Genomic DNA, 27,432 nt, shown 5'->3' on the forward strand with positions numbered 1-27,432 from the left:
TATTAATTAAAAATAAAAAAAAACATTTAGAATTTGTATTCAAAATCTACTTATCACAAAAATCTATTTGAATGGGCAGGACGCCCATTCATTTTATGGTTCTTGACCAACCTGACATATGACACATAGGAGCTCCACTGAAGGTATTTAGGAATGGTGTCAAAGTTGACGAAGAAGCCAGAGAACAGAAGAACTGGGATGGCAGAGACTGGACCTACAAATGTGGCAACCTGAAACCAATCCAAATGAAGAAAATATTTGTTATTTATAGAGTTAGTGGATGGTCAATGTATTTTAAGGTACTTTCTGTGTATTAAAGAACACATACTGTACATTTTGTATAACAGATGACACAATGAATTAATTTTTGTTCATTTAATCATTGGGCTTTTTGCACTTTATTGAAAGGAGAGCTGAGAGAAGACACAAAATTATGGGAAAAGAGAGACAGGGAATGGAAGCGAGCCAGATTCAAACTCCCACTGGCTACATGATTACCACGGCATAATACAGTATGTCAAGAGCATGTTCACGAACTGTTAGTCTATTGATCTGACGTGAGGATGTTTTAATTACTATGTACTGCAATGAAAAAATATATATTTTGTGGTGAAGTAAATATAGCAGAAAATAGTAAGTAAATTCTACATTCAAACATGTAAAAATGTATGCTCTAGCTTAAATGTAAATATTATTTATCATTGTTTGTTATTTTTACTATGCGTCATGTATTAATCTTAAAATAGAAAACCTTGTCATATTTTTTTCGCTAATTTGAGTACATTTCGCTGTTAAATAAAATAAGTACATTTTACATATCTTTTTGAAGCTGGTGTTCCCAGCATGCCCTGGGCTTGAATAATGAATGATCTTGCATGGATTCATTGTTTACAAGTTTATTTACAACGTTTTAATTGTTAGTTTGTTATTTTCTATTCAAAATTAATCGTTCATGATCAAAATAATTGTATGGTTTTTTTTTGTTAACACCGTCACAGTGATTTGTGCACCAAATTACATACCTTGTTTCTATCGCCAGTATTGCAGGGTGATGTTGTCTCATTGACTGCATTGAGTGTCCCTGTATGTCATGTAGTACATGTTTTTGTAAAGAAAATTCAAGCTGTGACATGTTCTAATAAGATGTTAATTTAAATATTATTAAAAATGTGATATTTTCTAATAAGATGCTAATTTAAATATTATGTATATCATATTTGTTAGTAAATTTTAAATGTAATTTAAATTAAATTTAAATAAATTAAATGTACTCTTTAATTTATACTTTAATACATTTAATGTCATAAAGTTAAATCGATTTTACTTAATTTTATACCATTAAGATTTACTTAGAAAAATGTTTAAGTATATACATTGGGGATTCAAATCTGGGATTCAAAATAAAAAATGTCAATTTTGAAATTTTATGCTGATAATATAATTTGTAATTGAAAAAAAAACAAATTGTATAAAATAAGAAAAACACTAAATGGAAGCATTTTCTATAGTCTCAGACTTTTGAACCCCACCTTACTGTGCTTTATATTTTTTGTGCTCTTTTGTATGCTACCACTACTAAACCCCATACCTGCAGTGAGGTGGACGCAGCTCCAATGAGAAGCCCCAGAGACTGAGCCACTAGGGCAGTGGAGGTGGACAGTGCCATAAACAGCAGATATCTGCCTGCCTCTGGAGGCTGCGCTGTCATCCAGTATACTATACTGCAGTACATTATTGGACAAATGATCTGAAACAAAGACAGACTGTTTGGTAACTAAGATTCTCACATTCAAACATTTGTATATACATCATACAATAAGAAAGGTATTCAACAAAAATACCTGGAATGGAATGTCAGCCATGGTTTTAGCCAGGTAATATGCCTTGAGGCTGTACCAGTAATTAAGATGTTCTCTTAGGAACACAGGCATCTCTAGTGGAACTGCAATTGAAAGTTAAAACAAATTGCATCAGTGCTTAATTCAATCCAATCCTCTCAATCAAAAAAATATGATCAATTACAACGCCAGACGGAGTAGGGTAACCACTCAAAATGTATTTTGCATAAAGCCTTATGAACACCCCCACACATAGAGACTTCCTTACATGTCAGGACGGTGGGCATGAGTGCTGCAAACATGAGAAACAGCATGGAGAAGAAGAGGAACCCAGTGTTGTTGAACACTTTGCTGGCATCATTCCCAATGTTCAGGTACAGCAGACCAATCAGCACACCAATAAACAGGTGTGACATCACCCTCAAGTGAGTTAATACCTAAACACACATCGACAACATTGCTTTTGGTTGCATTTTTAACAGACTGATTACATACACTACAGTTTTGCACTGCATTATTGTCTCTCATTTTACTGCCTAGTTGTTCCATATTTGATCTGTTATCATACTGAATCAGCATATCTTAAACATGAATATAGGCAATAGTAAGGGCCTTGATCCTCTAAACAATGAGACACTGATGACTCAGTTAACTACATGATTATGAGGTTGCACATTCAAAGGTAATAGTATAACACAGCATGAACAATATACTTCTGGTATCATTTGTTTTGTTTATTCTACATCATCATTATAGCTGGTGAATGCCAATGTTCACTGGTTTTTACCTTACATTATAGGAATTTCTAGGAAACAAAAATGTCTGACACCCTGGAAAGTGTATGTGTAAGATTGTATAAGGTAGTAACATTCAAATGTTTTCTTAAGGAGCTATTTCCACCTGATGTAACCCTTATAATGACTTTTGTTGGTGTAATTTAAACAGGTTGTAGTCATGTTTAACAATATTTTCGTATAAAAACAGTTAATTTAGATGTTAACATGAGAAGCACGTTCTTAACTAGGGATTGTTTTGAGACCATCCTTACCATGTCCCTGCATATAGTGATGAAGGTTCTCTTGAAGAGTATGCAGAACTGTGTGAGTGAACTGGTGGCAAAGGTGTGTTTCTCAATATGGCCTGAATCCTGTATGAATACACAATAACACAAGAGGTGGGTGGATCAGAGCCAGTGGTACTGATACGCAGACAGATTTTGTGTTTGAGGGTGTGTGTCCATGACTCACATTATGACATTGGGTGGGACAGGATGCTGTGGGGTCATTGTTGTCAGTCGAGTTCTTCTTGCCTTCATCTGAGCACAGTCCTCCCTGGACAGCCTCAAAGAGCACATGGTTTAGATCACCGTACTCTCCTGAAGCGACCTCAATTACTGCCAACAGAGAGATAGTAGAATTCCTATGCATGATGACTGACCAGCTGATAGACAAGAGGAGCCCAAAAAGACTGCATTGTTCCCTCAGCCACTCAATCACACTTGATATAATATATTAATACATTATTAAAGGGATAGTTCACCCAAAATGTTTAATTCTCTAATCATTTACTCGCCATCATGCCCTAACAGATCTGTCTGACTTTCTTTCTTCTGCTGAACTCAAAAGAAGATTTTTACAAGAATATCTCAGCTCTGTAAATCCTCACAATGCAAGTGAATGAGTACCAACATTTTGATGCTCCAAAAGAACATATAGGCAGCATAAAAGCAATCTATTTTACTCCAGTGGTTAATCCCACGTTTCAATTAATGTATAAGTGTGGGTGAGAAAAAGATCAATATTTAAGTCCTTTTTACTATAAATCTCCACTTTCACGTTCTACTTCTTTTGTATTTGGCAACTAACTTTCTTTGTGCATATCGCCACCTACTTGGCAGGGAGGATAATTTATTATTGACTCTTTTTCAACCACATGTATCAAATCGCTTCTGAAGATATAGAGTTAACCACTGGAGTGAAATTAATTTTTTCTGCCTTTTTTTGCTTTTTGGAATTTTTAAATGTCTTTACTCATTCACTTTCATTGTGAGGATCTACAGAGCTGAAATATTATTTAAAAAATATTTGTTTGTGTTCAGCAGAATTAAGAAAATCATACACATCTGGGATGGCATGAGGGTGAGTAAATGATGAGAATTTCCATTTTTGGGTGAACTATTCATTTAGAGGTGAACGGTGTAATTTCTGCACCATTAGTGTCACCCAACGGAATTGCAAAAATAATGACTCCCCGACATTCCCCCTGTTTGTCACTGGCCGATAGACTTCCCAAATTCATGCCATTGGAGCCAATTTTGTTGTGTTGGGCTGGTGAGGATGCTCCAGCAAACAGAGCTATATTTTGATTGTACCAAATAGCCGCAGTGTTTACATTTACATTTACATTTATGCATTTGGCAGATGCTTTTATCCAAAGCGACTTACAGAGCACTTATTACAGGGACAATCCTCCCAGAGCAACCTGGAGTTAAGTGCCTTGCTCAAGGACACAATGGTGGTGGCTGTGGGGATTGAACCAGCAACCTTCTGATTACCAGTTATGTGCTTTAGACCACTACTCCACCACCACTCTAGGTATTTACCTAGTTTACACTAGGTAAATACATGTTTAGGTTTCACTGGCACTTTTTTTGTCTCAAACAACTGATAGAACAGGATTATTAGGCTCTATGCTGCCCCAACCAGCTCTGGAATGCCTATGGTGTTTATATGATTTTACCGCAGATTAACAAGTAGACACGTGGTATTTTTGTCTAAAATTTGTTTATTAAAATTTGTGTTGAATTGCTTCTACCATGAGGGGACGATCTGACTTATGTTGAATAAAATTTTTCTTTAAAAGCTTTTTCTAGACCACTGATATTACTTGAGTGTTCATGTCATGTGAGTTTTCATAAATTTAAACAGATTGCTTATAAGTTCTAATAATTTCTAATAAAAAGGAAAATGTTTAATTTCATTACTTTTAACAAATAAGTATAAAAAAATCTACTCTTATTAATACATAACAGCTCTGACAATATACTGCAAACAAATGCTACAGTAATCTATTCAACGTTTAAACTATGTTGTATATTTATTTCTATATTTCTCTCTCTCACATACATACACATATACACATTTGACCTACTAAAATCTGCAGGATTGTGGTACGTGGGGCAGTGGAGTCCAAGGTTCTTCAGGTAGGGGATAAGGTTAGGTACAGTCCCCTTATATATGCACTGACCTTGACTCAGTATATAAAGCTGCAAAGACAGACAGAATTTGTAAAGTTTTAAATAATAACATGAACAAATGTGCACAAACTTAATACAATTCTTTCATTCAAGAAATCAATTTTCATTATACAATTTTAGATTGTATCATTAATAATAAATAATGCGTTCACCTTGTCAAACATTTCAAAGAGTTTTGCACTGGGCTGGTGGATGGTACAGATGATGGTTCTTCCTCCCTGAGCAAGAGATCCCATCAAGGACACGACTTGGAAACAGGACGCACTGTCTAGACCACTAACACAAACACACATACACATTTGAGGATATTAAAAGGAAATGTTTGAAAACTAATATTTCTGCAAGCAAGCATCATTTCCAATCAAATATTGAAAGAATTATGGAAATATTGCTGCTGCAGGTACCTGGTGGGTTCATCAAAGAACATGACAGGAGGGTTGTTGACCAGTTCTAGAGCGATAGCCAAGCGCTTACACTGGCCACCTGACAGAGAGACAGTGCGAGTGTTGGCACACTCCTGTAGTCCTAATGCGGTGAGAATTTCATTTACCTGTCACACATGATATAATCATTTAGCTAAAACAACTACACAATATCACCATGTACTGTAAATTTATAGTAGGGCTGGGAAATTTAATGTGTTAATATCTGTGATTAATAGTTGACCGTTTAATGTGTAAAAAGAAAAACTGAATGAATGCAGTATCGGGTTTTTTTTTCACTTCCAGTTGCTAAAATTGCTATATTCTGTATACATTTTCAGGTGTTACACATTTGACTTGACTGTACATACTAGCACAAAAACTGATTGGTTTGGAGCAGTTCACACTTTTGTTCATTACATTTGATGCATTTCCCGGGCATAATAAACACGGGAGCTTTACTATTTGTAGAACGGATACTGAGCCAGGTGTGGGAGAGATAGAGGCAAGCTGCCATATCTCTATGAATCGTCCAAAAATGCCCACTCACTGTAATCTGAATCAGTCAGTGTAAAAAAAACGAAGAGGTAATGTAACTCAATCCCTTGATGCCATCATCACCCACTTTCGGGAGGTCTTCGAACTACCAGTGTGGTCCTACGATGCTGCAGTTCGCTTAGAGGGGTTTTACAAGCCACCTACCATGGCCACAGAGCCAACACTTACGCCTGCTACAGCTACCGAGCCAACGACCATGCCTGCCATGGCCACCAAGCCATCACCCATGCCTGCCATGGCCACAGAGCCAACGGCCACACCTGCCATGGTCACCAAGCCAACGCTCACGCCTGCCACGGCCACCGAGCCAACGCCCACGCCTGCCACGGTCAATGAGCCAATGCCCACACCTGCCATGGTCAATGAGCCAACGCCAAGCCTGTCACAGTCAACAAACCAGCGACCACGCCTGCCACGGTCAGTGAGCTAGTTCCTGAAGCTGTGTCCGTCCCAGAGCCAGCGTTGCAAGCCTCGTCCATCCCAGAACTAATTTCCAACCCTAGAGGAATTTTCCCCAAAGTCCAACCTCCAGCGGCTCTGCCCGCTCCTTCTCCGACGGCTTTGCCCCCTCCTTCTGATACTCCTCCTCCTATGTCTCTTGAGACGCTTACAGCTCCAACCCCTGTGGTTCTGCCTCCAAAGACTCACTTCCCTGAGCCTGCTGCGGCTCAGCCCACGTCGCCTCCTGCAGCGGTTTCTTCTGAGCCACCTACTACTTCACCCCCTGCGGCTCCGCCTCCAGAGACTAAACCTCCTGTGGCTCCACCCACTCCGTCTCTGGCTCCTCCTCCTGGAACGCAAATCCCTTCTCCACCTGCATCTCTGCCCACTCTGCCTCGGCTCCTCCTCCTGAGTCTCAATTCCCATCCTCCTCCCAAACCACAGGACCCCTCTCCCTACCTGGAGCCGCCTCCCAAACGCCGGACCCCTCTACATGCCTGGAGCCGCCACCCAAACCTCAGGACCCCACATCCTTCCGGAAGGCTCCTCCCTAGCCTCCTGATCATCCACCAACTCATTGGCCTCATAATCATCCTCCGGATCCTTCCTGGTCTGCATCCATCATTGGGCACCAGGAGTCACCCTTTAAGGAGGGAGATCTGTCACATCCCTTCATGTTCACAGCTGTTCCTCATACTGCTAATTCCCATGCCTGTATATATTCCCTTGTGTTTCCTCACTCATGATCTTGTCTCGTCCATTGTAGCATTGAGCAAAGAAGTTCCTTTGTTCATCAAGCCTTGTGTTTTTTGTATTTGTATATTTGTCATCTTCATTAAATACTGCATTTGGGCTCACTAACTTCTCTCTCTCCTGGTTCATTGCTGACACATACAGTTGTGGCCAAAAATATTGGCACCCTTGGTAAATATGAGCAAATAAGTATGTGAAAAAAATCTGCATTGTTTATCCTTTTGATCTTTCATTAAATAAAATCACAAAAACCAAACCTTTGATTGAAGTAAAGCAATTAAAATAGAGGACATATCTAATTATTAAATACACATTTTCCTCCAAAAAGCATTGGCCATAGTTATTGGCACCTCAATTCAATACTTTTTGCAACCTCCCTTTGCCAAGATTTCAAGATCTCTGAGTCGTCTACTATAATACCTAATGAGCTTGGAGAACACCTGGCAAGGGATCTGAGACCATACCTCCATACACAATCTCTCCAGATCCTTCGAATTCAGAGGACTCTCCTCTTTAGTTCACACCACAGGTTTTCTATGGGTTTCAGGTCAGGTAACTGGGATGGCCATGGCAGAACCTTGATTTTGTGGTCAGTGAACCACTTTTGTGTTGATTTTGATGTTTGTTTTGGATCATTGTCCTGGAAGATCCAACCACGGCCCATTGTAAGATTTCTGGCAGAGGTTGCCAGGTTTAGATGCTTTGGCAATTTTCGTTTAGCCACTTCCCATTTTGTGAAGCTCAACAACTGTTGCCTCACATCAGAACTATATTCTTTAATCTAATCCACTGTGATTGATGATTAAGGGAATTTGGCCTGTGTGTTACCTCATATTTATACACTTTTGAAACAGGAAGTCATGGCTGAACAATTTCATGTTCCTAGTCACCCAGTTGCACTAAAGAATTTAAAATATGAATGGGAACATACTGTACATATATTTTACTCATAATAATTTCTAGGGGTGCCAGTAATTGTGGCCAACGTGTTTTGGAGAAAAATATTTATTTAATAATAAGATATTTCCCCTCTTTTAATTGTTTTTCTTAAATTAAAGGTTCGATTTTTGTGAATTTTTTTAATGAAAGATCAAAAGGATAAATTATGCAGATTTCTTTTCACAGCCTTCTTTGCTCATATTTATTAAGGGTGCCAATATTTTTGGCCACAACTGTACATGTAAGAAATTGTTCACATTCATTTTTCAGTTTAACTTCTCCCTCAAATTGTTATGTTGATAATATAATTTGTGATGGAAAAAAATAAAAGCTATATTAATTTTGAAAAATGCTAAATAGAAGCATTTTTTATCGACTCCTTTATATACATTTATACTCTATATAAATTTTTTAGAGCCAACATACAACATATTTAGAGTCTAAATATATAGTGGTGCCACAATAAGGACTGAAAAAGTGCACTTACCAGTTCTTTTTTCACTTCCATATTTTCATTAAGCTTGAGGTTAGCTGAGACCTACACAAAACAAAGAAAGATTCAATTAATCTGTAATATATGACAAAAAGCTTCTCGTGCACACACACACTCACAAGTAGACACCAGGTTATTGTTAATGAAAATTATTACAAAGATGAAAACAACAGTAGCGGTGAAAAAGTATTTTCGCCTAATATAAAAATAAATATGGGAGTTTGCAAAAGAACAAAATCAAAACTGAAACCATAAATTTGCACTAAAATATAAATGAAAACTCAAAATGACAGAAAAAAAGACTTCTCAAATGTTATTCAAATTTGTTCATGTTTTCACTGAATGTTGGATTGTCTGAGATAATTAATCTCTCAAGCCTTCCTATTAGTGTTTTCTGTCCAATCACCAATTAAAGAAGCAGCCATGTAATTTACATGTAAAACAACAAATCACAATTCACTTATCGCATTTTATTATAAAGTGTTGTGTGTCATTGTACGTAGATGGAACAATTTGTGATGCTGTGTTATAAGGAATTAAAACAAATACCATCACTGAAATAAAATTTAAAAAACTGTCATTTTCAACATGCTAACAAAATAAAAAACTAGCAACATTTTCGATGTAATAACAAACTGTAATAACCCTGGCAGACACGCACACAGTGTCTCTTACCATCATGGCCTCTCGAGTTGTGAGGTTTGGCAGTAGCATGTCATCTTGCATGATGTAACATGACATTTTCCTGAAAGTACGGAGGTCACGGGGTCGCCCGTTTACCAGGATCTGACCTTTCATGCCTGTCTCTCTGCAGAGAGAGGGACAAGCGGTCAGGAATCACCATATCGTTAAGGAATATTCCGGGTTCAAAACATGTTAAGCTCAATCGACATTGTTTGTAGCATAATATTAATTATGACTTTGACTTGTCCCTCTTTCATTTTTGATATGAGTCAAAATTAATTTTTTGTGGTAATCAACATTATGCCACAAATGCTTTCGACTAAGCTTAACTTGTATTGAACCTGGAATATTCCCTAAATGAATGCATAAACAGAAATGCTGGGCAGTGACATGGCATGTATTAGTGTTATGAATATTCCCTCTTTCACTCTCTTTCTCTCTCTCTGAACACAAACATGCATTCTCACCTGTAGCCAGCAAGAATGTTCATGAGAGTGGACTTGCCGGCCCCTGAGGGTCCCATGATTCCGATAAGCTCTCGACTGCAGAACTTTCCGGACAGACACTTCAGAAGTGCCTTATATCCTGCACACAATATTTTAATTACTGTGTTTTAAGACAGCAACTACCTTGCCAAATGAAATGTACAACAGAGTTAGTTGCCATCAAAAAATATGGGCTTGAAAATATACTGCAGTATTAATGTACATACTGTATATATTTATATATATATATATATATATATATATATATATATATATATATATATATATATATATATATATATATATATATATATATATATATAAACACACACACACAAAATCTTTATCTGTGAGAATTTTGCTGTAGCTCCAAATAAACATTTTGTTGTTGTACAAGTATATTATGCATTATAGAAGAATATTAAGCCTAAAGTAACTTCCAAAAATACAAATTTAAAATGTATGAGCAACAGAAAGGTATTATTTATGAATTTAAAAAAATGCAATTTAAACACATTGCCCAATATAATATAATATAATAACGATCAATGCAATATATTACATTATTATCCAAATACACTGTAAACTAATAAACCTAATAAACAGAACTACCTTCTGATCAAGCATTCTGTACATGCACTGTATAAGTAGAAAGGTAATTAATTTGAGTAGCATAAAATCTTAGGAAAGCCACAGAATAAAAATTCACTCCTCCTAAATGATGAAATTGCCTTTAGTTTGATAAATTCATATTCATATTCGTCCACAGGACACAACTATAACCCCTTGGACAAATTAAAATAAGGGTGGTTTTATTCAATGATAATGCAGCATTTAGGGGAAGGGTTAGGGAATAGAAAACAGTATTAGCTCAGTTAAAATAGAAGTCAATTGAAAGGTACTACGATGATGGGAAAACAAACGTGTGTATACTGTATGTGTTGTTATATTTTGGGTGAGGGTGTTAGCGGACTGAGTCATACAAGTGACTCTTATCTCTGCCTCAAGAGGGAGAAATGAACTCAGACCGCTACTACAACTCTTGTTTGTTAATGTTATGTGCTGTCCTCCACTTCCTCTGCATGTCTCTCTATATTTCAATCACAACCCTGAGTCATTAGTAAAGTGCTCTAATTGCTAGCTCCCTCTCTCTTCCTCCTATCCATCTCCTCTCCATCTCTGTGCTTCCATCAAGTAACAAGATATGAATGATAAGAGAGAAAAAAAAAAAAAAAGCAAGAGACAGGGACAACACCCTTACATCATCAAATAACTTTCTGGATGTTATGCTGCATACTAATGATTATGCCCAAACAAATGATATGCCCTCCATACTGATGTAACTATAATTCCTAAAGACAGATTTTTCTACATGCTGATGATGTGTAACCTGAGCACCACTCATCCTCTTCTCTATCTATGGTGCTAAAACCCCTGGTTAAAAGCAAACACCACTGCACTAGCTCTCTCACATGGGTCTGTATTCTGAAGATGAGCTGAACGGGGATCAGTATGAGAGAGCACTTGAAAGCTTAAACACATTTAATCAATAGATGCATCCGTGTAGTCTGTGGCTATGTGCAGGAATAAGGAAGGCATCCAACAATCTACTGGCAATATGGTTGTGACTAGAAAGTTTACCTTGGTACAGGGCCACAATTTATATATTTTCCCTCTAGACATTTACATTTTAAAATATCAATAATTTGACGACATAGTAATAATATATTAATTATATGTCAATAATACATTAATAGAATGCAAATAATAACATTTTGTGAAAGAAGAGTTATGGCAGGGGTGGGCTAGAACTGTTATTGCTGTACAAACTGCAGGGTATAAATGCAAATTATAACAATGATTGAACTATACAGTGATGCAATATGTACAATTCTCACATCTCTCAATGTTTTGATGAGAGGATCTGTAAACATTTTTAACTTCTAAGATTTACACCCCAAAGGAAAAGCACAGAATCACACATTTTGCAATAGAATGAGCTAGTAAACAGCTTAAAGGTGGAATGCATGTGAACTGAATGTGATTAATTCAAATTTAATTAAATATTTGGTGCAGTACTAGAATGCACTTGAATTAGTTAGCTGCAATTTACTACAGAACCAATAAATGCAGAGTCAGTCCACCTGGAGTGAACAAATTCCTTGTTATAAAGCATATCAGTCACAGAACAGATTGCTACCGCTCCTGCTTGGGCATTAACTATAACTTTACCTACACCACTGGGTTTATTAACATATGTATTGCTATTGTATAACATATGTGTCAGGCATGTACACTGATCAGCCACAACATTAAAACCACCTGCCTAATTTTGTGTAGGTCCCCCTCGTGCCGCCAAAACAGTCTCAGAATAGTATTCTGAGATGACAATCTTCTCAACAAAATTGTAAAGAGCGGTTATCTGAGTTACCGTAGACTTTATCAGTCTGAACCAGTCTGGCCTATCTCTGTTGATCTCTCCCATCAAAAAAGCATTTCCTTCCACAGAACTGCCGCTCACTAGATGTTTTTTGTTTTTGGCACCATTCAGACTTAATTCGAGAGACTATTGTGTGTGAAAATACCAGGAGATCAGCAGTTACAGAAATATTCAAACCAGACCGTCTGGCACAAACAATCATCCATGCAATTATCTAATCAGCATTGCTGTGCATAAAATCATGCAGATATGGGTCAGGAGCTTCAATTCACATCAACCATCAGAATGGGGGAAAAACTTTGATCTCAGTGATTTCGGCCGTGGCATGATTGTTGGTGCCAGACGGGCTGGTTTTAATATTTCGGCAAAGTCTACGGTAAATCAGATAAACACTCTGTACAATTGTGGGGAGAAGAATAGCATCTCAGAATGTCGCAGAGTTTTGGCAGCACGAGGGGAACCTACACAATTTTAGGCAGGTGGTTTTAATGTTGTAGCTGATCGGTGTATGCTACAGGTGAAACTCGAAAAATTTGAATATCGTGCAAAAGTTCATTAATTTCAGTAATTCAACTTAAAAGGTGAAACTAATATATTATATAGACTCATTACAAGCAAAGTAAGATATTTCAAGCCTTTAGTTTATATAATTTTTATGATTATGGCTTACAGCTTATGAAAACCCCAAATTCAGAATCTCAGAAAATTTGAATATTACATGAAATCAATAAAAATACAGAAATGTCGGCACTCTGAAAATTATAATCATGCATATGTCCTCAGTACTTGGTTTGGGCCCCTTTTGCATTAATTACTGCCTCAATGCGGTGTGGCATGGATGCTATCAGCCTGTGGCACTGCTGAGGTGTTATGGAAGACCAAGATGCTTCAATAGCGGCCTTCAGCTCTTCTGCATTGTTTGGTCTCATGTCTCTCATCTTTCTCTTGGCAATGCCCCATAGATTCTCTATGAGGTTCAGGTCAGGCGAGTTTGCTGGCCAATCAAGCACAGTAATACCATGGTCACTGAACCAGGTTTTGGTACTTTTGGCAGTGTGGGCAGGTGCCAAGTCCTGCTGGAAAATGAAGTCAGCATCTCCATAAAGCTTGTCTGCTGAAGGAAGCATGAAGTGCTCTAAAATGTCCCGGTAGACGGCTGCGTTGACTCTGGACTTAATAAAGCACAGTGGACCAACACCAGCCGATGACATGGCTCCCCAAACCAACACAGACTGTGGAAACTTCACACTGGACTTCAAGCATCTTGTATTGTGTGCCTCTCCATTCTTCCTCCAGACTCTGGGACCTTGGTTTCCAAATGAGATGCAAAATTTGCTCTCATCAGAAAAGAGGACTTTGGACCACTGAGCAACAGACCAGTTCTTTTTTTCTTTAGCCCAGGTAAGACGTTTGACATTTGAAGCCCATGTCCAGGACCCGTCTGTGTGTGGTGGCTCTTGATGCAGTAACTCCAGCCTCAGTCCACTCCTTGTGAAGCTCCCCACACATTTGAATGGCCTTTCCTGACAATCCTCTCCAGGCTACGGTCATCCCTGCTGCTTGTGCACCTTTTTCTTCCACACTTTTCCCTTCCACTTAACTTTCTATTAATGTGCTTTGATACAGCACTTTGAGAACATCCAACTTCTTTTGCAATTACCTTTTGAGGCTTTCCCTCATTGTGGAGGGTGTCAATGATGGTTTTCTGCACAACTGTCAGGTCAGCAGTCTTCCCCATGATTGTGAATTCAACTGAACCAGACTGAGAGACCATTTAAAGGCTCAGGAACCCTTTGCAGGTGTTTAGCTGATTAGAGTGTGACACTTTGAGCTACAATACTGAACCTTTTCACAATATTCTAATTTTCTGAGATTCTGAATTTGGGGTTTTCATAAGCTGTAAGCCATAATCATAAAAATTATATCAACTAAAGGCTTGAAATATCTTACTTTGCTTGTAATGAGTCTATATAATATATTAGTTTCACCTTTTAAGTTGAATTACTGATATTAATGAACTTTTGCACGATATTCTAATTTTTCGAGTTTCACCTGTATATCCCACGGCTTCATACTTTCCAAGGCAACCAATCAGAATTCAGTGCATGGTTATGTCTCAAACATTCTAAAAGAATGACAGAAAGCAGAATAGGGGATACAAAACTGCAGGAATAGAGAAGATAAAACGTGACAGGTTAACAAGGTTCAAGAGAGAGACAGAGTGGAGAGAGAGGGACCTGAGGTAATACAAAAAAGCAAAAACAACTGAGACGGATCAATAAAGATGAGAGGCTGGGAATGGAAAAACAAGGAAGAGCCAGTATGACATTTAAGAAGGAGAGATAAATGACAGGAAAGCCACAGAGCAACCTGTACTCAGCCATCAAAAACAACACCATCAGCCTGCACATAACAATTACTCTATTTGCTCTGCCTCTATACTCTGAAACATTATCATGCAAGGCTTCGAGTTAGGGTGGTACTTATAGGGGGAACAATATGTCATTCACAATGACATTTTCCACATGCATCCACGTTAAACTGACTGCAAATACATAGCCTGTACAGTGAGTATAATGTTAAAACCAAGGTAGAATGAACATGGAAGAGCATCTAAAAATTGCATTAGCAAATGTATTTGCTTGCATGCAAGATTTAGATGCACTTCCAGGTTCATTCTACCTTGGTATGTGTGAGAATTGGTCATTTTTGTGCCGTAAGATGTAACAAATAGAATTGCCAAAAAGAATGGCAGGTTTCGAACCGGTTTCTTGAAAACACTCCCCTCATCATTTTACTTTGCACAAACAAACAGATAGTCCCAATTCTAAGTCAATGTTACTATGACGGACAGTTCACATTTCACCTTTGACCTTTTTTTTTTTTTTTGAAATTATATCTTAAAAATATTGACCGGAAAATATTCTCAAATTGACTGTGTTTTATAAAGCTATAAAGATATGCAAATGAAGTTGTTGAACAAATATGTCTCATTCAAAAGGTGAGAAAGATGATATCAACCATTTTTCAGCATGAGAAGCATCATACATACAGTAAATTGCACAGATGGAACAACAGAGGGACAGTATAATGAGGTATGACATAATAATGAAAGAATGGCATACTGATGTAGGAGGCACTAACTGGCATAATGAGTTATAAGAAAGATTTAACTTAAACTAATTAGAAAAATTATGAGAGAATTTACCATTTTTGGTGGGAAAACTTACACCAGTATGAAAATTCTCATCTTTTATTCACCCTCATGACATCCCAGATGTGTATGACATTCTTTCTTCAATAGAACACAAAATAAGATTTTTAAAAGAATATCTCAGCTCTGTTGGTCCTTACAATGCAACTGAATGGTGGACAGATATTTGAAGCTCCAAAAATCACACAAAGGCCACATAAAATAATCCATAAGACTCCAGTGGTTACTGTATCCATATCTTCAGAAGTGATATTATAGGTTTGAGTGAGAAAGAGATCAATATTTAAGTCCTTTTTTACCATAAATCTCCCCTTTTACTTTCACATTCTTTCCACATTTTGAAAGTAAAAGTGGAGATTTGGAGATCAACTTTTTCTCATCCACACCTATCATATTGCTTCTGAAGAAATAGATTTTACCACTGGAGTCTTATGGATTACTTGTATGTGGCCTTTGTGTGATTTTTGGTGCTTCAAAGGTCTTGTCACCATTCACTTGTATTGTAAGGACCAACAGAGCTGAGATGTTCTTCTAAAAATCTTATTTTGTGTTCTATAGAAGAAAAAAAGTCATACATGTTTGGGATGGCACGAGGGTGAGTAAATGATGAAAGAATGATAATTTTTGGTTGAACTATCCCTACAAGTGTTATAATTTCCTCCATTTATTGTGGTCTGTCTCCTCCTTATATGGTTTCTGGTGTGGGAGTGTGTTGAGCTCAGCATGCTGGAGGACATGCAGCTAAAGGAGCTGCAGTTTGTGCAATCGCCACCATTCACCAGCATTAACACAGCACTGCACCAGCCTCTCTGCTGCTTACAGGCTAAAATCCATGGAAGTGTGAAGAATGTGTGTGAGATGTGAAATACAAGACAAAAACAGTAGAAGATAGAGATATGCACAGTAATGAGATTGTTCTCATCAGTAAAGCACATAGAGTACTACTGCAATTCTAAAAAAGAACAATGTCTTTTTTTTGTGTGTATAAAAGCATTAAGGAACATATCATTATCCTGTAATCAATTTAAAACTTAACTGCATTGTTTCTTAGATGTTACATTTCTCCAAAGTTCTTCATGGAGGGGTGTGTCAGCAATGCATCTTTATGACATCACTGGATATGGTACTGCAGATAGCCTTTTATCTTATCGCTTGAGATTCAGAGATGAGAATGAAAATATTCCCAGCATGCCAGAAAAGTTTAGCCAAGACGACACATCCCCCTAAGCCTCATCCAGCCATCAAAAAGTATTCTATGCTGCACAGCGACAGACACAGTATGATCAACTGAACCAAAGCAAAAACATGGGCATTGAAGAGGGAGAGTGTCCTTGTAAATACAGTGTGTGTGGGCTGAGCTCATATTGGGCAGGTTTAGTTAGGCTGGGCAGTAGACAGCAGAGCAGTGTGCCATCTGTGGAAGTGAATTATTTACTATATCTTAAGTCTGCTGAGAACAGCAATCTCAGTTCAGGACAGGGTGGGGTGAGTGCGTGTGTCAGCATGACCATGTGTAAGTGTGATTGTGTGAGAAACTACTAAGAGTAGCTGTGTCCGTGTAAATTTGTGTATGTATGTGTGTATCTGTACGTACTTAGCTACCCCCAAAATGCTAAATGTTTTTGTTTAGGGGTCAGGTAAGGGTATGGATTAGGTTTAGTCTATAGTAATTATAATAAGTTTTATATAAAAATAATAGAACTCAATTGTATATCATCTGGTACATTTGTCATGGGCTGGGAAAGATTAATGAAGTAAATAACTGGATACACTGATTATGATAATATTTATTTTGCACTGTGAGGCTGTCAAAGAAAAATAAACAACACCGTCTTGATTTTTGACACATTAGAAATCTCAAATTGACCATCACTCAAATATGTTTTTCCTGTTAGCACTTACTATTAGCCTGATAACAGATTTTATGCTTAATTTGTAACATAATTGGAATTCCTTATATAATATATCCTTCTTATCACTTGTTAATATAAATTCTTCTTCAGTTAAAGTGCAAAAATGAAAATTCTCTCATCATTTACTCACCCTCATGCCATCCCAGATGTGTATGACTTTCTTTCTTCTGATGAACACAAACAAAGATTTTTAGAAGAATATTTTAGCTCTGTATGTCCTCACAATGCAAGTGAATGGGTACCAAAAAGTTGAAGCTCCAAAAGCAAATAAAGGCAGCATAAAAGAAATCCATAAACTCCAGTGGTTGAATCCATATCTTCAGAAGTGTTATGGTAAGTGCGGATGGGAAACAGATTGATTTTTAAGTTCTTTTTTACTATAAATCTTTCATTTCAATATCACATTCTTCTTTTGTTTTAGGCAATTCACATTCTTCATGCATATTGCCACCTACTGGGCAGGGAGGATAATTTAAAATAAAAAGGGCTTAAATACTGATTCTTATCCACACCTGTCATAACACTTCTGAAGATATAGAGATGTAACCACTATTGCTCAAATATTCTTCTAAAAATCTTTGTTTGTGTTCAGCAGAATAAAGTCATAAACATCTGGGATGGCATTAGGGTGAGTAAATGAGAGAATTTATATTTTTGGGTGAACTAACCCTTTAAGATTCATTTTCAATTTATGCCTTAAAATTTAAGCTTCATCTTACTCTAATCACTCTAATCATCATAAATTCAAGCTATACCTCTCCTCCTCCAGCAGGGGCCCTCGCGAATGGTGTAGGAGAGCTCTGTAAACTCTAAGTCCACTGCTGAACGTCGAGGTAGGTGAGAAAATCGCTGTGCCTCTGTGATATGGTTCTCGACTTTCTTTAAGTGAGTCAGCAAGGCAGCATCTGGAGGAGCTCCTCCTGCACGCTTGGTTTCCTCCATTGGAATGGAAACTGACCCAGGCTCTAAGGACTTCGCAGCCATACCAAGAGCCTGGAAAATAAGGGAGGAAGCAATGATGAGAAATCAGTATAATGTATAAATAATGACCAACATTGAACATGTATACCAACCCAATCTCACAAATATTTTGACAAATTTTACGACTTGGCTATTTCATATGATTTCATTCGTATGATTTTGTTTGTATGAATTCGTACGATTTCATCACGTGCAAATGCCCGGATGTGTAATACGGAAGTAAGCACAAGGTGTCAAGGACATGACGATGTCCAGCAATGTCATTGGTTCTAGTGAAGGTCATACGAATTTGTATAACTGCAGTCGTACAATATCACACGAATTAGCCAAATTTAGTAAAGTCATTTGAATCCTTACAATTTCGATGTGAGAGCGTGTTTATACAGACACAGAAACATATGATTAATTACATCTGAGTTTTGAAAATGTTAAAACTTGGAATCACAAAACTGTCCCAAAAATCTACACATGTTCAAAGCAATCAAATATTTTTCATACAATAAAATCACTTTGACTCACTCACACTCACACACTGTATGCAATGGAGAATGTGTCCTTGATGTGTAATTATTTGAGTATATGGTAGCCTACATTGGTGAAGTTAAGCTCAGAGAAAAGGAGGAACAGATAGGTAACAAGACTGTTCCTTCTTTTGAAAGAAAACAGTAGGCTTTACCTATTTTTAACTTACTTCAGTCATGGTGGTCATCCTTCTCCTCTTTGAACATTATCTCATCCTAACTACATTATACTAATACAGTTACATAATGTAAAGAATATTCACTTAGGCAATTGGAGTGATATTAGAAAGCTAACTACACTGCACTAAGGACATCTAGAAAAGTGCTAATTTGAGCATAAAGTTGTCATCTCTGTGAAAGAAGAAGCATCTGCTCAGACATAAGGGTTACACCACTTGCAGACAGTTTGAGTTATTAGAGAAAGGCTTGAAGTTTATGGAATTTGATGCCAGCACTTGAAGCATTGATGGAAACCTTTTTTCTCCATTGCGGGGGCAGCCCTCAGAAAACACTTGGATTATATCTGACATGACCAGTGGGTCTCAGTGAACATCTCAGTGTTTAATATTTTTGTACCTTTCATTAGTAATGCAGAGCTTTTTAGAGCACAATTTAACACATCTGTACAATCCTATATTAACGTTTAAAACATCTAATATGAGCTTTTTAAAGAATTATCCTCTATTTTTGATAAAAATTATTTTTCAGACAAATTTGTCAGGCAGAATTATTTGGATTCTCACGTTTTCCTGCTGTACGTGGAATGCTGAGGTTGTAATTCCAGAACTGTTGTGAGGAGTAGGGATTCAATTACAGCCTGACAACAGTATTGTGCTGATTCACTCGAAATTACCTGATGACAGATAATACCAAAGCCCTATTATAAAGGGCTTTGGTATTATCGTCATTTTATAAATGTACTGTATATTTTACATTTATACAAACATTAAAAATAGCTTATAAAACAATAATGACAGATTAATGGGAGTAGTCTGCAACATGCAAGACAGAATGCATACATTCTGCAATCAAGAGTTTCGGTCTTGTAAACTTATATCAGCATTTAACCACTCGTATTCAATGACACTGACAGTGCAAGCACTGGACCTAGCAACAGAGGCACAAACAGAACTGAAAGCAATGAGAATGTGGAATCCATATGAGTAATTGTATTTCACATCAATGAGAATGCACTTAGGCTGCAAAGCATCTAAAACAATTCCGGGTGCTGTGCCTGATGGAACCCTGGCTCTCAAAAGGATGAATGTTTTTAGTGTTGCCAGCTAGCAACTTAAGCACGTGTATGATTAAAAATATAAATTTTAATATAATATATTATGATAAGATATGTTAACTTTAAATTGTTTGTAATGTCAAAATGGTATTTTCTATTAAGAAGCGCTTTGCCTATTTTCCATTATTATTCAAGGCACAAGATTTAGGACTGGAGAATCTAATAAAGCAGTGTCCACAAATGCTGTAGTCTAAAATCTAGAAAGCTGGTCTATACATCCATATGCAGTGCTGAGTAATAATGGATTATATGCTATTTCGATTACGTAATCAGATTACAAAAATTAAGTACTTGTAATTGGATTAAATTACATTTTAAAATACACATAATCAGAATATATTTACTTTTAATAGATTACATGATTACATATTTATCAAGCACCAGCAGTAAATTGCTCATAATTTATTATTTCCCTACTTGTTCTTTTTAAAAATAATTTAAATGTAAATTACCATTGATATAGACTTCGGCTGCTTTCACACTTGGTTCGATTGCTTGGTACGAACCAGAGTTTGTTTCCTCCTCCCTACCCATGCACCACCTGTTCGCAAAATGATTTTGAACTCTGCACCCCGGGGCGATTGTCCATAATTATAACTCTCCCATAAGAAATGCTTGTTAAACTTAAACATAATTCAGTCTGTCATTGATGGAGTGCCTAGAGCTCTATCAGCATCACAGGTGATAGCATGCAACTCCCTTCATATATTTACACCATATATCATAAATACATTTGCAATCCATGCTTCTGAATTTGTGGACAAAAACAGCACACAAATGATTAGATCATGCCTTCTCATGACGAATAATTATGCAAGTAACTAAACACTGCTGATGTATAGCTGTCAAATGCTATGTCAACATCATATCCAGAAACCTCCACTAATTACTGATTCTGGAAGTCTGAACCCAAAAAATATCAAACCTGGAAGACAAAATTAAATTATATATATATATATATATATATATATATATATATATATATATATATATATATATATATATATATAGACAAAACATACATATCCTTAAAAATGTGTTTGTGATTTATGACCCTTAAAAGGAATAGATCACCCAAAAATAACAAATATAATCTCATCATTTATTCACCCTCATGCCATCCCAGATGTGTATGACTTTCTTTCTTCTGCTGAACACAAACAAAGATTTTTAGAAGTATATCTCAGCTCTGCAGGTCTTCAGAATGCAAGTGAATGGGTTCCAAAATGTTGAAGGTCCAAAATGCATATAAAGGCAGCATAATAGTAATCCATAAGACGCCAGTGGTTAAATCTCTTCAGAAGTGATATGATGCATCTGGGTGTGAAACAGATCATTTTTTAAGTCCTTTTTTTATGATCAATCCCCACTTTCACTTTAACATTCTTCTTCTTTTGTTTTAGGCTATTTGCTTTCTTCTTGCATATTGCCACCTACTGTGTAAGGAGGAGAATTTATGGTAAAAATAGACTTAAATAGAATATAAATAGAATATTGATCCGTCTCTCACCCACACTTATTATATGGCTTCTGAAGATATAGATTTAACCACTGTAATTTTATGGATTACTTATACTCTGCCTTTATGTGCATTTTGGAGTTTCAAAATGTTGGCACCCATTCACGTATATTGTACAGACCTACAGAGCTGAGATATTTTTCTAAAAATCATAATTTATGTTCAGCAGGAGAAATAAAGTCTAAATAAATCTGGGATGGCACAAGGGTGAGTAATTGATGAGAACATTTTCATTTTTGGATAAACTATCCCTTTAAGTGCATATACATTTTTTTTTAAACTCAGGAACAAACAAACAGCAAGTAGAACACAAAAAAATCACATAAATTCCAAAAACAATTATTCATTACGTAAGTTTTTTTTAAACGCATTTACACAACATTGTCAACATGGTATATACTATCCTACTCCAAATGTAATTAGAATAGATTCCTTAATATTACTGGTTGCAAGTAATTTGTAGACTGCAATTCAGAAGTAATCTACCCAGCACTGCCCATATGAGACACTAGGCCTTCAATGTGAATGAGGTAAATAAGACCTCTGTGCTAACCTTTGACATACCGATAAGTATGTCATTGAACAATATAGTTATTTTCTGCAAAGGCAGTGATGTTAGGGTGGCAGTCGTATAGTAGCAAGATGAAATACACACCCCAATGATGAGCCACAAATCCTTAAGGGACAAGAACTGTAAATTCACCCAAATCATAGGAATGAGTTATCACAGTCACAAGCAACACTTATATTCTTCCGTGTCCCCTTCTGTTTCATCTCCAAGACTTATAAGCCAGCGTGTTTTCCAGGAATCTTCTATTTTCAATTTAGAGTAGTGATGCCCATTACTGATTGCCCCACTAAATGTGCTCTTCGTTTAGTGGGACAATCAATAATGGATATCACTACTGATACAGTATGTTGCTTATACATTTGACCACAACAAATTCTAAACTGTATTTTTTTTATAGGAAAGGGGCCCAGAGCAATATACAGTCAGGGGGCCCAGAATACCTTGCTACAGCTTTGCATTTGACTGCAATGAAACACAGTCTAAATGTAATAGATATTTTCTGATCAGTCCAAGAAAGGCCACATCCTTGCAGAAACACAGTCAAGCTGTTCTAAAATCTGCCAGAGATAGGTCACCACGTCTCTTCACTCACTGGTGCTCTACACCCCAGAACAGATATGAGACAGAATACATAATGACCAATTATGTTGTTAAGAAAGGGGGCCGAACAGTCTGTTCATGAACAAAGAAATGTACGAGACTGAAATACCTTTCATATTCCATATATGTCTCACATTTCTTTACACCTCTTTACACTTTACACATGCCCGGGAACCTTTCAATGGCATCAGACGCATGCAAAACCCAGGATTGTGTGTTTATATAGGAGTCCATCTACACGCCCATATACACAAACAAAATTACTTGATACATACTTTTATGGCGTGGTGAGATGATCAAGACGACTCAAGGGACTGGCAGCGTCGATTCTTATAAAAATGTCCAATGCATGCCTTAGAACTCAATTACATCATATGTACACACAGGATCAAGCAACAGGAGTGGGCACTACAGTCCAGTTAATAGAAAAGATGCTCAGGTCCGTAACACACCTTATCCCGCGGACTGGAGTCGGTGAGGATGCTCTTCTCCTTCGGAAAACCGCTACACACCACAATCATATCGTTAATTGAAAATACACCGATTATTCCCATCCAAAACAAATATAAGAGTCATGAATAATTAAACAGGTGCAGCATCTTTGTAAAACCCCCGAGTGGTAATTTCGGATAGCAGATGGAAGGACAAACAATCGACCATTCCGCATTTACATCAGTCATCCGGTATGCGTTTCCTGCTAGTGGGAGAGGAGTTGAGCTCGTCGTCTCTGGTCCTCCGGTTGATGTACCGCAGTAGTTGTTAATAACACGCAGTGGTGAGAGCATTTCTGGCACGCCCGGCGGTCTGAGGTATACTGGGCGTAACTGGCAGGTTGAAAGGGTTAATCCGAAAAAACCCGTGTAACACACTTGAGTAAGGACATTGTAGATGGGTTTGGTTCAGGTGTTAGAAAATTATATTTCCAAAATAACAAGCCAATTCTGGAAAAATCGCAGGTGCAAAATTATGTTTCATAATCTCTGTGCTGTTAAAAGCGTTGTTTATGTTTTTCCTGTACTGAAGACAGATGTAATTGTCCTATACTGGCATGCTTTAATATTTTGCTAATTTGTGTTAGCAGATGCATGTAGAGAGCGTAATGACATGCCTACTGGACTGTTGTGTGGTGGTTTATTTGTATAAAAAAACAATAATAATAATAATCTGCAGAAAGTGAGGGCAAGTTTGGCATGCAGCCACCCTACGGTCACGGGACAGGTGGAGATATCAATTTGCCCATAATCCAGGAGAAAAGTCGAGCCTCTGTAACCTGCTCCTCTAAGGGGCCTTTCACACCGATGACGTTTTGGCGTGCGTCTGCACTGCTTTTCAAGTGTTTTCCAATGTAGGCTAAACATATAAGAGTTTTTGTTGTTGTTGTTGTTTTTGGCGTCTTGTCAACTTAAAACGAAGTCCAACAGTTAAAAACACGTCTCGATTTTCTGTTCTATCGCAAGGACGCGTTCAGTTAAATTGTTTACACGGGCAAAGGGTTGTTTCCTTTAACGCGGGCAGGGCCAGGATAACATATGGAAAATCTATTTTTAGAACTCCTAAATTGGGGGTTCAATTAGGGAAATGGAAAACTTCAACAAAGGGGAGTAACAGCCTATCCAGCAGTATGAGAACATTTTGCGCGCGGTCCCTTTAAAGGTGGTACCTACGCATCCTATGGTGCTGATGCTGCAGTGGTGGGGTTATTTTCGGTGAAACCGACGGGGTAACTAGCGTTCAAACGACGCCCTATATCATTAATGGCGAGCGCACATACGGTAACTGCTGGCATTCGCTCAACATCATACCACTGTGCCTACTGCATAACCTAACGTAGGGATGAAGAGAGAAAATGTGTAACCTTTCCCGCAACATGTATCATGCTTTAAAAAAAGGATGTTCAGTACTTTTATGCTGAAGGGGTAAATACAAATCCTTGTGCATGTAGCCTCGAGATGCAAGAAGATAGATAGATAGATAGATAGACAGACAGACAGACAGACAGACATACAGACAGATAGACAGATAGATAGACAGACAGACAGACAGACAGACAGACAGACAGACAGACAGACAGACAGACAGATAGATAGATAGATAGATAGATGTGACTACTTTAGAGGAGGCACTATTTCATAACATCTCAATTGTTTAAACAAATTAATCTCCATTGTAACAGATAAATGAAAATGATAAATATTTAGTCTCAAAATAAATGCAATACTTTCAGGGTTTTGCATTAGTTAAGTACATTTCAAACATTTAAAAAAACACCTTAAATATTAGATCAAATTGCCTCAATATGAACCTTTAGGAATCACAAGCAATCATCTCTTGTATCATGAAATCTTTGCAGTGCATAGTGACTAAGAGATGTTTAGGAAAGTGCAGAGGTGGTTTTTGTTGCTATTCAGTGTTTTGGGAGAAAATCAAATCAAATGTACCTTTTAGCCCTGTTGTCAGGTTGAGAAAATACAATAAAATAATTAGATAAAGGAAAGTATTGATAATACATCAATGCTGCTCACAGACTTTCATCCTCATCTGTTGGCATGACAATATAAATAATAGTTTAATATAAAACTGAACCAAAAACACACACACACACACACACACACACACACACACACACACACACACACACACACACACACACACACACACACACACACACACACACACACACACGTGTCGGACAGTTGTCCGTAAATTTTTCTCTCTCGCACTACTGTCTTCGGTCGGCCCTTATCCCTCTCGAGGTATAATAAGCCTGATTAGGGGCCGGTGTTCTGACAATCTGTGCTACCCGCTCAGGATGTGCTACCGGTAGTTCAAGCTGTCATATTTGGTTTCATAACAAAATGTGCTTCTTTCTCAGAATGAGCTATTTATATTAAAAACCGCCTTAATAAATGATGTAAAAACAGGGGTAGCACAACCCGTCAGCTTGATATACCCCATCAGAATGATCTACCGTCTTAATAAATGATGTAAAAACAGGGGTAGCACATCCTGTCAGCTTGGAAGTCAACTGGAGCACCCCCATTTCAGGAGTGGTGTTCGGAGATGGCCAGGTTGGCAGCTTTTGAGGAAGGGGCATCCAGAAGACTGGGGAGTTTAGACCTCTTTGTGTAGAAATGGGGAAAATAATGCCTATTTTGGAGGGCTCTCAGGGAGGGACAGAGGAGAGAGAGAGGATGTGTGTGATTATAATTTTTTTTTTTTGTGTGTGTCTATAATTATGTGACCAAATATGGTTAAATATTGATTCTGTTTATTAATGTTTTAATGTTCTTGTTTAATAGATTAAATCAATAAAAACATGTTAATCACAAAAAACAAACAAACGTCCAGGGACGTAACAAAGAGCAACCCAATAATAAAGTAGTGAAACAACAGATCAGCTGAAAAAATAAAACGCTATAATTTGCAATGGGTGCAATTATATATTGGCAGCTCCTCTGCAGTCGTGACATCAGGGATGCAAGTTAAGTGTTCTCACCTTGAACACAAATTGCACTGCACCTATAAAGAGTCAAGTGAATGAAATCAACAATACATCAAATCAAGTTTATACTGTGAACATGGTGAATCTATGTGTCATTTACCATGGTAAAGCTGTCAGAGATGCCATTGCATGGGTTTATGTTGTTACAGACTGTGCAGAGGGCATTAACGTTACCTTGTGGGATAAAGAGAGGGGTATTTACCAAAAATACTTTATCACTACGATCCACTTGATCAATACATTGTGCTTGGTTATGGAACCTTGATAATAAAGAAACATTAGCAATGCCAAGTATATGCTGATGAAGAATACAAAAAGGACTTCTATAGACCATCATACCAGTCTTCAGAAATTACTTTAAAAGGCGATTGTGAATTTTACGGCAAATAAACTTACTAATATGCTCAATTAATGTGTATGCTATACAATTTCTGGATATTTCCACAGATTTTGGATCTGTCTGAACATTGAGAGCTGTTCCTGTTTTTAGGTAATCCTCTGCAAACTAACAAAAAAAAAAGTTAATCAAGAACATTATACATAATGTAAAACAAATCTTTGCTGATTTTTAAATAATTTGTTTCCCTACTTTTAAAACTAAGACTCCACAGCTGCTCCCATCCATCTGTTGCTCATGTTGAAAAACTATGTGTAGTCCAAGTCAGATTGTGACTTTGCATGTTTAGGAAATTTCTTAAAAAAACAAATAAAAAAAAACACCTTAAGCAAATATTTTATATTTGAGATCACAGGTAAATTATGATAGACACCTATAAATGATTTTACTGCTTATGAAAAGTAAATCTTAAAGATGCAATAATTTATCTGCCTCAGTAACTGTTTAGGTTTCACTGATCAATATGAAAGTGGTCTTGGGCTTATACTAACACCTATTATTACATGGCGGTCTGGAATCCTCAATTCTGATTGGTCAATGGCAATCTAGTGGTCTGATATCTCCTTGTAACAGCCTGAGAAAGACATATCAGACCGGTCACCCGGGTACTG

At 37.2% G+C, this 27,432-nt stretch overlaps 1 protein-coding gene across 2 annotated transcripts in view; it reads right to left on the reverse strand.

The window, feature by feature from the left end:
* LOC127627888 (ATP-binding cassette sub-family G member 4-like) overlaps positions 1 to 23,606 on the reverse strand; it is a 28,394-nt gene extending 4,788 nt beyond the window's left edge. The window contains exons 1-14 of one of the 2 annotated variants that reach the window (XM_052104490.1): positions 23,375 to 23,606; positions 18,192 to 18,429; positions 9,852 to 9,969; positions 9,376 to 9,508; positions 8,695 to 8,745; positions 5,499 to 5,644; positions 5,247 to 5,370; positions 4,989 to 5,103; positions 3,086 to 3,231; positions 2,887 to 2,985; positions 2,107 to 2,275; positions 1,842 to 1,942; positions 1,589 to 1,747; positions 112 to 230 (exon numbers count right to left, since the gene is read on the reverse strand). In XM_052104490.1, coding sequence (XP_051960450.1) covers positions 112 to 230; positions 1,589 to 1,747; positions 1,842 to 1,942; positions 2,107 to 2,275; positions 2,887 to 2,985; positions 3,086 to 3,231; positions 4,989 to 5,103; positions 5,247 to 5,370; positions 5,499 to 5,644; positions 8,695 to 8,745; positions 9,376 to 9,508; positions 9,852 to 9,969; positions 18,192 to 18,429; positions 23,375 to 23,476 — 1,820 coding nt within the window. In that variant the 5' untranslated portion in view covers positions 23,477 to 23,606. Of the gene's footprint in view, positions 1 to 111; positions 231 to 1,588; positions 1,748 to 1,841; positions 1,943 to 2,106; positions 2,276 to 2,886; positions 2,986 to 3,085; positions 3,232 to 4,988; positions 5,104 to 5,246; positions 5,371 to 5,498; positions 5,645 to 8,694; positions 8,746 to 9,375; positions 9,509 to 9,851; positions 9,970 to 18,191; positions 18,430 to 23,197 lie in introns of both variants that reach the window. The other variant, XM_052104497.1, reaches the window with a different exon arrangement.
* Between the last annotated feature and the right edge of the window lie 3,826 nt (positions 23,607 to 27,432).

Source organism: Xyrauchen texanus, chromosome 3 (genome assembly GCF_025860055.1).
Source record: "Xyrauchen texanus isolate HMW12.3.18 chromosome 3, RBS_HiC_50CHRs, whole genome shotgun sequence".
Taxonomy (NCBI): Eukaryota; Metazoa; Chordata; class Actinopteri; order Cypriniformes; family Catostomidae; genus Xyrauchen; species Xyrauchen texanus.